The sequence below is a fragment of the Sinocyclocheilus grahami genome, unplaced genomic scaffold (assembly GCF_001515645.1).
Source record: "Sinocyclocheilus grahami isolate Dianchi unplaced genomic scaffold, SAMN03320097.WGS_v1.1 scaffold47.1, whole genome shotgun sequence".
NCBI classification, from domain to species: domain Eukaryota; kingdom Metazoa; phylum Chordata; class Actinopteri; order Cypriniformes; family Cyprinidae; genus Sinocyclocheilus; species Sinocyclocheilus grahami.
Window position 1 is genome coordinate 378,330 of NW_015505226.1, and position 10,814 is coordinate 389,143.

General features: G+C 38.2%; 1 protein-coding gene across 5 annotated transcripts in view; it reads left to right on the top strand.

Annotated features, from left to right (window-relative positions):
- The first annotated feature begins 416 nt into the window (after positions 1 to 416).
- The window catches only part of LOC107582672 (homeobox protein Meis1-like), a 67,259-nt gene continuing 56,861 nt past the window's right edge, over positions 417 to 10,814 (top strand). For 2 of the 5 annotated variants that reach the window (XM_016268586.1, XM_016268588.1), the window contains exons 1-6: positions 2,987 to 3,641; positions 5,028 to 5,251; positions 6,400 to 6,541; positions 7,289 to 7,339; positions 7,745 to 7,795; positions 8,705 to 8,842. In XM_016268586.1, coding sequence (XP_016124072.1) covers positions 3,630 to 3,641; positions 5,028 to 5,251; positions 6,400 to 6,541; positions 7,289 to 7,339; positions 7,745 to 7,795; positions 8,705 to 8,842 — 618 coding nt within the window. In that variant the 5' untranslated portion in view covers positions 2,987 to 3,629. Of the gene's footprint in view, positions 1,072 to 2,986; positions 3,642 to 5,027; positions 5,252 to 6,399; positions 6,542 to 6,754; positions 7,077 to 7,288; positions 7,340 to 7,744; positions 7,796 to 8,704; positions 8,843 to 10,814 lie in introns of those variants that run through there. The other 3 variants (XM_016268587.1, XM_016268589.1, XM_016268590.1) reach the window with 3 other exon arrangements.

Consider the following 10,814-nt stretch of genomic DNA (forward strand, 5'->3'; position numbering starts at 1 on the left):
CGGGAAAACTTCATTACGCACACTGAACAGGGTTTTCAAGTTTCTCGACTATAGCAAACAGCGCTCTCCCATTTGGATACTCTGATCAGAAATGATAATAAACAGTGTGTTGAGAGTGACCTGATGTGAAAGAGTCCACTCTCCATTTGTAGTTATATATAATACTGTTTTTATATAAACACGTACATGACTTTATACATCGCATGTCTTGGCACGCATAACGAGCGCAGTGCCGAAACCAACCAAAAGCACAGCGCGGTCTCTGTGTGTTACAGCTCGGTTCATGTTGAATCGTGGTAGTGGTGGTCCGCGCATCTCTGCGTCCCACACACTTCACCCCCCCTGCTTTGGTTGGAACTTGATGTGGCCCATCGCATTGTGCAAGACGCGACCTGTTATGGCCACCACTACTTCCGGGTTTCAGCAGTCTGGTCCAGATTCAGCTGCTGAGCCGCGTTCAACACACACTCATTGTACACAAACGGGGAACGGCAGCTCGCAGCATCGATCGTGGCTCCTTTAAGAAAAACTAAGCCAGAATTATCAGCCCACCTCCTCTTGATCTCATTTAGAAGCTATTGCATAAAAAATCAACTCAGGAGCAGAGAGTGATCAAAGAAACGAGAGAGAGCTTCATTTTTGTGCATTTGAGTAGTATTCTCGTTAGGGGTGCTAACCAGTGGAAGCGCGCAGAGGATCATCATTCATTCAGCACTTTGACAAGCTCGCGTTTGATTGATTGACAGCCGGAGTGGCAAAAAGCCATGAGATGCGCTAGTTTTGTTTGAGGGGCTATTTTCATACTGTTTTGGAAAAGAAGGTTTTGCTCGATCCTTGTCGCTGTCCACGGGAAAGAAAGCGAAGGGGACCTATTCGCTGAACGCGTCTGGCTGAACTTGTGGTGAAGGACTGGCTTCATCGCTCGCTTGAAAGAGGCAGTTGGATTTTTTGGGGGAAAACATATCCCACGTTTGGAATTTGCGTGTTTATTTCCTATTCAACCTGGCCTCATAGGGGATATATATTTTATTAAAGGAAGACGAGGGAGTGCGGAGGGCGATGGCGCAGAGGGTACGTATCCCGAAAAGTTTCTTCGACTCCGTATTGTTGAATGCAACTGGAAATACTGAAACGTGGCCGATGACAGATTCGCAGTCAAACTTTCTTCTTTTGCGTGCCAGTTTGTTGTTACGTTCAATTTCACACCGTGCTCACTTTCATGCATGTGTCTCTGTATAGAGTTTTGGGACACTGACACGATTTTTAATTAGAATACTCTCTAATTACGTTTGACAAGTAGCAATTCCTTTTTTTCCCCTTTTTTTACCATACTTTTAACACGCACTGCACTTTCTTTAATTTCTTCACGAGGACAAATTATGAAAAACTTTGAAACTATTAGAATAGTTCAACTCGCATAACTAAAAGTAATTACAATACATGTTATGATAATACACTGTGCAGGAATATTAATAGGGTGTTCAACAAATTCAACTCAGCAATATTATTTATATATACTAGATATAATAGTCTTATTTTCAAACAGCATTACAATGAAACATAGTTGTGCGCTTGAACTTGTAAAGTCGACATTTACTGGCTGGCCACTTTTTCCTTGCATTTGTAATCAAATGTAAACACTCACAAAGTAGACTTACTTAATAGCAACTCTCCGACCTTTTGCTTTTGATAGTGGAAGTGCAACTGCTGTCTTGCTTACACCTCTATAGATTTAGAATTCAAATGTGTTATGTTCTCATCATCACAGTTTCCTTACAATGTGATGAAACTTTTCATAGTTATGATACCTTATCAATGTCACTGATAGATTATCAAATATACCACTAAGCTGTTGGACAATTGGACAATGTCAATTTTTGTTTAATTAGACTCATCATACATGTAAAAAGTATGATAATGTTTGAACTAGTGTATATAATGAATTTAGATTGACAACAGTGTAATCAAGTAATACACAGTTATTACATGCAAATGGCATTAACTGTTACTTCAGTTGCACTTGTAAAAATAAAAAAAATCATATTAATTGTGGCACAACATAACACTGCACAGTCGTGTGATATTTTTGAGATGATCTCAATAAAGCTGTATGTAGCTCAGTACTCCATGTTGATGTGTCCGACGCTGTTGTCTGTTTCAGTCTGTTTTTTTAAAAAAAGCACATGAAAGTTTTTTTTTTTTTTTTGCAATAAATGGCATTTTTGCATTTAGTGATAGAACCACGAGATAGTCTGCATGCATAGTTGATATAATTAATTACTTTATAATAACGGAACAGAGTGTTTTCATTTCGCAAAAGCCATACTTCTTTGCCCGACAACATCCGATGTAGCTACCATTTACATTTTCTTTTAGTGTAGATTTTTCTATGTATAATGGCGGGGGTGTTTTGGCTGAGAGCGCGCACAGCACTTGTGAAGCGCAGCATATGCTGTTTCTAAATAATGATGTTTGTGTGAAATGTAAAGTAGCCAGGCATATGGTAAAAAGTGTATTTCGTAATATTAGTGCGGAACATTTCTCTGGGCTTCCGCGTAATACACGGCGTGCGGGAAAACTTCATTACGCACACTGAACAGGGTTTTCAAGTTTCTCGACTATAGCAAACAGCGCTCTCCCATTTGGATACTCTGATCAGAAATGATAATAAACAGTGTGTTGAGAGTGACCTGATGTGAAAGAGTCCACTCTCCATTTGTAGTTATATATAATACTGTTTTTATATAAACACGTACATGACTTTATACATCGCATGTCTTGGCACGCATAACGAGCGCAGTGCCGAAACCAACCAAAAGCACAGCGCGGTCTCTGTGTGTTACAGCTCGGTTCATGTTGAATCGTGGTAGTGGTGGTCCGCGCATCTCTGCGTCCCACACACTTCACCCCCCCTGCTTTGGTTGGAACTTGATGTGGCCCATCGCATTGTGCAAGACGCGACCTGTTATGGCCACCACTACTTCCGGGTTTCAGCAGTCTGGTCCAGATTCAGCTGCTGAGCCGCGTTCAACACACACTCATTGTACACAAACGGGGAACGGCAGCTCGCAGCATCGATCGTGGCTCCTTTAAGAAAAACTAAGCCAGAATTATCAGCCCACCTCCTCTTGATCTCATTTAGAAGCTATTGCATAAAAAATCAACTCAGGAGCAGAGAGTGATCAAAGAAACGAGAGAGAGCTTCATTTTTGTGCATTTGAGTAGTATTCTCGTTAGGGGTGCTAACCAGTGGAAGCGCGCAGAGGATCATCATTCATTCAGCACTTTGACAAGCTCGCGTTTGATTGATTGACAGCCGGAGTGGCAAAAAGCCATGAGATGCGCTAGTTTTGTTTGAGGGGCTATTTTCATACTGTTTTGGAAAAGAAGGTTTTGCTCGATCCTTGTCGGTGTCCACGGGAAAGAAGGCGAAGGGGACCTATTCGCTGAACGCGCCAGGCTGAACTTGTGGTGAAGGACTGGCTTCATCGCTCGCTTGAAAGAGGCAGTTGGATTTTTTGGGGGAAAACATATCCCACGTTTGGAATTTGCGTGTTTATTTCCTATTCAACCTGGCCTCATAGGGGATATATATTTTATTAAAGGAAGACGAGGGAGTGCGGAGGGCGATGGCGCAGAGGGTACGTATCCCGAAAAGTTTCTTCGACTCCGTATTGTTGAATGCAACTGGAAATACTGAAACGTGGCCGATGACAGTCAGATTCGCAGTCAAACTTTCTTCTTTTGCGTGCCAGTTTGTTGTTACGTTCAATTTCACACCGTGCTCACTTTCATGCATGTGTCTCTGTATAGAGTTTTGGGACACTGACACGATTTTTAATTAGAATACTCTCTAATTACGTTTGACAAGTAGCAATTCCTTTTTTTCCCCTTTTTTTACCATACTTTTAACACGCACTGCACTTTCTTTAATTTCTTCACGAGGACAAATTATGAAAAACTTTGAAACTATTAGAATAGTTCAACTCGCATAACTAAAAGTAATTACAATACATGTTATGATAATACACTGTGCAGGAATATTAATAGGGTGTTCAACAAATTCAACTCAGCAATATTATTTATATATACTAGATATAATAGTCTTATTTTCAAACAGCATTACAATGAAACATAGTTGTGCGCTTGAACTTGTAAAGTCGACATTTACTGGCTGGCCACTTTTTCCTTGCATTTGTAATCAAATGTAAACACTCACAAAGTAGACTTACTTAATAGCAACTCTCCGACCTTTTGCTTTTGATAGTGGAAGTGCAACTGCTGTCTTGCTTACACCTCTATAGATTTAGAATTCAAATGTGTTATGTTCTCATCATCACAGTTTCCTTACAATGTGATGAAACTTTTCATAGTTATGATACCTTATCAATGTCACTGATAGATTATCAAATATACCACTAAGCTGTTGGACAATTGGACAATGTCAATTTTTGTTTAATTAGACTCATCATACATGTAAAAAGTATGATAATGTTTGAACTAGTGTATATAATGAATTTAGATTGACAACAGTGTAATCAAGTAATACACAGTTATTACATGCAAATGGCATTAACTGTTACTTCAGTTGCACTTGTAAAAATAAAAAAAATCATATTAATTGTGGCACAACATAACACTGCACAGTCGTGTGATATTTTTGAGATGATCTCAATAAAGCTGTATGTAGCTCAGTACTCCATGTTGATGTGTCCGACGCTGTTGTCTGTTTCAGTCTGTTTTTTTAAAAAAAGCACATGAAAGTTTTTTTTTTTTTTTTGCAATAAATGGCATTTTTGCATTTAGTGATAGAACCACGAGATAGTCTGCATGCATAGTTGATATAATTAATTACTTTATAATAACGGAACAGAGTGTTTTCATTTCGCAAAAGCCATACTTCTTTGCCCGACAACATCCGATGTAGCTACCATTTACATTTTCTTTTAGTGTAGATTTTTCTATGTATATGTTGTGTAAGAGGTACAAGTGACAACATGGGAATATTGCCCTTCGTGTGTGTGCAGTACGAAGATATACCCCACTATGGGATGGACGGAGTAGGAATCCCGAGCACGATGTACGGGGACCCGCACGTCGCCGCCAGATCCATGCAGGCTGTTCACCTGAATCACGGGCCCCAGCTCCACTCCCACCAGTACCCGCACACAGTCCACGCCAACGCCATGCCGCCCAGCATGGGCTCATCCGTCAATGACGCTCTAAAAAGAGATAAAGACTCCATTTACGGGTACGTGTAGATAGCCAAGACATATATTCTGTGATGAAGTTTTCCAATAACACATTATTGATCCCGTAATAGTTGCTGTAAAACAGCCATATCGAGAAATTAAGGCGCCATGAATGTTTAATCTTTTTAAAAGTTATTTTTATTCTAAAAATGTCCCCCTCTCAATTTTACATTAGTTCACCATTTTAACTTGTGCCTTTCTTTTTGTGACAGTATCTTTTAAATATATTGTTTGTTTTAAAAGTCTGATAATATTTAGTTTTAAACTTTAATTATGTTGATATATACTGAATAAAAAAAAAAAGACATTGTGCATAAACACATTGTATGTTGCGTTTAAGATATACATTTTTAATTGTTTGAACTTCAGGCCTAGTTATTAGTTAAATTGATCAAATACATTTTTGGACAGATGCGCAAAAATGATTCCCGTGAAAATTACAATGAGCACTCACACAAAACCATAAAGGATATTTTCTACATAGATTATCTGTCCTGGTCATAAAATGTGCAAACATATCTGGATTTGCGGAGTTACTCCAAATGCGCCTATAGCATACAAAAACTGCTCGAGCACAAGAGTTCTCATCACAGCGCTGTATATAAATGTTGCCGTTCAAAATACGCAGTAACAAGCTATAGAACTTACTCTCATCCATTATGAATTAGATACGTCCATAAACATTTACACAAGATATAGGCCCACCATTTGAACCATGGTTAAATTGCATGCTTGGCCTAGACTCAACGTGAGCATTTCTTAGATGCTGTGATCTCGTAGCCCACTGTTTATGTTGACTGATGTCTTAGATAATACGTTCAGGAATCCAAGTTACATGTGATTTGACACAATATTGTACAGAGCTAACAAGCTCGTTATAATGCAAGTCACAACAAAATAATCGACATGAACGTATGTTTAAACACTTTATATCTATATCACCGTAGCGCAGTGATACGCACGTACTTATGTTTGGTGACAAATTAAAATTAGTTAAATAAATCGAAATTTCTTAAATGTAAATTAGATTGTTCTAACGTTTTCATTACAGACCACTTATACACCGAGAAGGAGTTGTAAACTGTTATAAACTGTCATATGCTAATCCAGAGTTTTCCCCGCACTGACCTCTGTGTTTTTATTCCAGGCACCCTCTGTTCCCACTTCTAGCACTGATTTTTGAGAAATGTGAATTAGCCACTTGCACACCTCGAGAGCCCGGTGTGGCTGGGGGCGATGTGTGTTCATCAGAGTCGTTCAATGAGGATATAGCAGTGTTTGCAAAACAGGTCAGAAACTTTTTTATGGCGCAAAAAAGTTTTTTGCATATTTTAATGTGTTTAGTTGCTGCGTTGACGTACTCTCCGCAACTTTAAATCATAAAAAGAAAGAAAGAAAAAAAACCCGGGCTAATTAATGCTTTAAAATGTATTTATTATTTATGAACGTATGTTTAAACACTTTATATCTATATCACCGTAGCGCAGTGATACGCACGTACTTATGTTTGGTGACAAATTAAAATTAGTTAAATAAATCGAAATTTCTTAAATGTAAATTAGATTGTTCTAACGTTTTCATTACAGACCACTTATACACCGAGAAGGAGTTGTAAACTGTTATAAACTGTCATATGCTAATCCAGAGTTTTCCCCGCACTGACCTCTGTGTTTTTATTCCAGGCACCCTCTGTTCCCACTTCTAGCACTGATTTTTGAGAAATGTGAATTAGCCACTTGCACACCTCGAGAGCCCGGTGTGGCTGGGGGCGATGTGTGTTCATCAGAGTCGTTCAATGAGGATATAGCAGTGTTTGCAAAACAGGTCAGAAACTTTTTTATGGCGCAAAAAAGTTTTTTGCATATTTTAATGTGTTTAGTTGCTGCGTTGACGTACTCTCCGCAACTTTAAATCATAAAAAGAAAGAAAGAAAAAACCCCGCACTAATTAATGCTTTAAAATGTATTTATTATTCATTTTAAATAAATGATTTTTTTTCTCACAATTTTAAATGATTTACATGCATATCGTCTCAGATTCGAGCAGAAAAGCCGCTATTTTCATCAAATCCCGAGCTGGATAATTTGGTGAGTGCAAATGATTATTATTATTTTGTATTTGCCTCCGAGAGTTTTAATGTATAACTTTTATAAAATATTCAGAAAGTGTTCTTTAGACAGAATTGTTTGATTTCTCGATGGCATTGCTAATCGCTATGAATAACTTTTTTTAATACAAATCATTTTTTGCATTAATGCTTAATGATGACGGAGGACACACATCCCTCTCATTAAAACATGGATTAAAGTGATAATCTATTTATAAATTAAGTATAATTGGACTTAATTCCAGTTCATTGTCTTGAAAGTGATCTCAAGTCATAAATGATCCAAAATGTCATAAATCACTTAATTTGTTTGTAATCGTCTTGGGGCTGTTCATTTCGTCACATTTAAAGTGAACTATTTTCTTCATTTGTCAATTTTCTCCAGATGATACAAGCCATTCAAGTTTTACGGTTTCATCTTTTGGAGCTCGAAAAGGTAATCAAAGTGTACCCCAACTGGCCGGTTCTCTCTTCAAACCTATGGGTCTCATCTGCATAAATGTATTTTTCCTGGTCTGTTGTAATTAGTGTCAAGATCAATCATGCTGCCTATTTCTCATCCGAGTTTAATTACAATACAACATGCTACCACGGTCACAGATATTTCATAGCAGTAATTTCAAGGTTTCTCTGCATGCTGTACCACCTAACGTAGTTGTAAGCGTTTTTTGTCAATTTATTTTATATTATTGACTATAGTTATTCCGGAATACAGTCGACCACGTAGATATCACTTATCAGCAATACACTTTGGAAGAATTTTATCAACACCTGTTTCCACGTCGAGAGTGGGCCTATTAAGTGATTTATCGCCAAGCCATATAGTTTTACAGTATTGAATAAACATAATACCCATTGGTTCCAAATCTCCAGATATTTGCATGAGCCTCTATGGTTATGTGTGTTGAGATAACACGGCAAAACGATAGTTTGAGCATTCAGCCATAAATGAAGAATTCTTCCCTCGCCACTGAATGTCATCCGCCATATTATTCCCTTGTAAAGAGACGGTAATGAAATAACTAGACGAAATTAAACAGTTTACCTTAAATGTCAGTCAAGCAGGTCATCTCTCTAATGGCCACAACCCCGGGAGCAGATGAATTTTACACGGGTGTTGAATACGGTGTTGCCCGTGAGCCGTCTTGTCAGTGTCAATTTTCGGCGATATCTCTATTTTGAGAGGGAGTAAAGTTATTTCACATTCTGGATGCGTCTGATAGCTATCAGAGAAGGCCATTGGGAGAGGTTTTCCATGTCAATAGGAGTTCTGGATGCACTTGTCAGTTCGCTGTGATGACCCTTTGTGATTGTTCCCCCCTCCTTGCTTCCCTTTTATCTATAGGTACATGAACTTTGTGACAATTTCTGTCATCGGTACATCAGCTGTTTGAAGGGAAAGATGCCCATCGACTTGGTTATAGACGACAGAGAAGGAGGATCAAAATCAGACAGTGAAGAAATTACAAGACCCCTTGATCAGGTACGTGCAGGAGTCTATTTCTTTTCTGGCCATTCAGCTCGTCTTTTGGGTCACTTTCTCTGCCTCGCCGTTATTTGCATACGATTAAGGCTTTTAAATTCCATCGGATTGAAAAATTTGGAATAATGTGGCCCATTATTGCTTCATTACGGTTTGATCCCGGAACTGACCCGAGGAGATTAGCTCGTGAAAGCATTGCCATAAACTTGACCTGCTTCTTGTCGATTTTAATTTAGTCCTTTCCCTCTTCTTTTCTCTCGCCTGGCTTTTTTTTAAATCAAACCAAATGGTTAGTCTATCTATGGTATCTATTACTATCACGAACCAAATGGAGACATATCTATAGTAGATATTTAGAGATTTGGTGCTTTGGTTTTCTGCTGTTGTTCACGCCTCATTAGTTGCCTTGTCAGTGTTTTTCCCTCAGACGACTTCTACTCTCAGTGCTTTGAATAGCATAATCAGCGCGCGTTCGTGTTTGAATAGAACTGTGCAATACAGTATTCTGTGTTTATGGAAAAATATGTGGAATTATGTTCCTTTGTGCCTTTTTGACTATGCGGCAGCTTGTACTTGTGGTTTCTTTGACGTTGTTCAACTCTAACGCATTTTTTATTCAACTACTAGCTTTCAATGCTTTCATCTGGACAGGTGGCATAATGTTTATGTATACATTTTAAATTAATGATATGAGATTTGGGAGAGACAGTTGTTTAAAAAAAATGAATTGGTCTTATTAAGGGGATTAGCAGATTCACCAGCATAAAAATTAATGAAGCGATTAGGCTAAATAATTTAAATCCGTCATCTTCCACATGGCTGAGTGATCGAATAAAGCATTGACCAGTCGTAGCTTTCCATTGAGTGCGTCGACCACCAGCTTTTATATGAGGGAGAGAAAACCCTGTCCCTTTCATTACCAAACAGGGACTCCAATAAAACGACCTTTGGCTGTTTAGTCTTTTCTATCTCTGCTGTATTAGTGATTATGTTAATGAGCGGATCTGTGCAGATAATGCATCTAATTCAAAGGAAGCATTAAACAGCATAATGCCAGTTGTGTTTATAACTCTTTTTTAACAAAACTCAATCGGAAGGCACGTGTCAAAACTTTTGAATAGTTGAATTCTTGAGCAGAGATGAATTTAAGCGATAAAAATAAATTAGGCTTATATGAAGACCCCTTGGTATGCAGGTATATAACTTGATAAGAGCAAATTATGCTTTGCTTGAGGCCACGAATTCAGATCTTTAATAGACTTTAAGATGAAGACATGTCCTATTTTTTTTTTCTTGATGATGTGTAACACCTAAATATTAGGGTTAGTATTAAGTGTTTACATCTTCATGAAAGTCTGATTCCCCAATGTAAGCTGACCAGCTTTTCAGAAGTTTGCAAATGCGAAATTTTTATTGTTTTATTATGAATCGTACTTAAATGCCGCTGGTTAGCCTTGTACTACTTTAAAATGAGATGAGCAGTAGAGAGAGCTTTAAACTTAAATACATGTAAATTTAAAAATAAGTTTAAGATAACTATGCGTATTGGGCGGTTTTTGGTGAACAGCTATACAGTGTTAAAGTTAACTTCACCGAGCGTTTGACTCTAGGCCCTTTATGTATTTTACATCTCATTTTTTGTGGCTACATTTCTGAGCTTTCTAGGCGGTGACATCCCTAACGAATTTGCGTAGCTCATGCATTATCTCGTTCCATATGTATTTTTAATATATGCCCTCGGGCATAAAGTTGAATTGGACTGGGAAAAAAAAATCTCCTTTGTGCAAATTCTCAACAATGTTAACAAGAGGGAGAGAGACGGTTCATTTATTCAAAGGCCAATTTATTCTAGCAGGAATACTGCAGCAATCGTATCAATAATGTCTCAACTCCAGCTTAGCATTGTTTTGCAAGTATCAAGTGAAGAGAAAGGGGTGAAAAAGTCAGAGCCCCCCCCCCCCCCCCCCCCCCC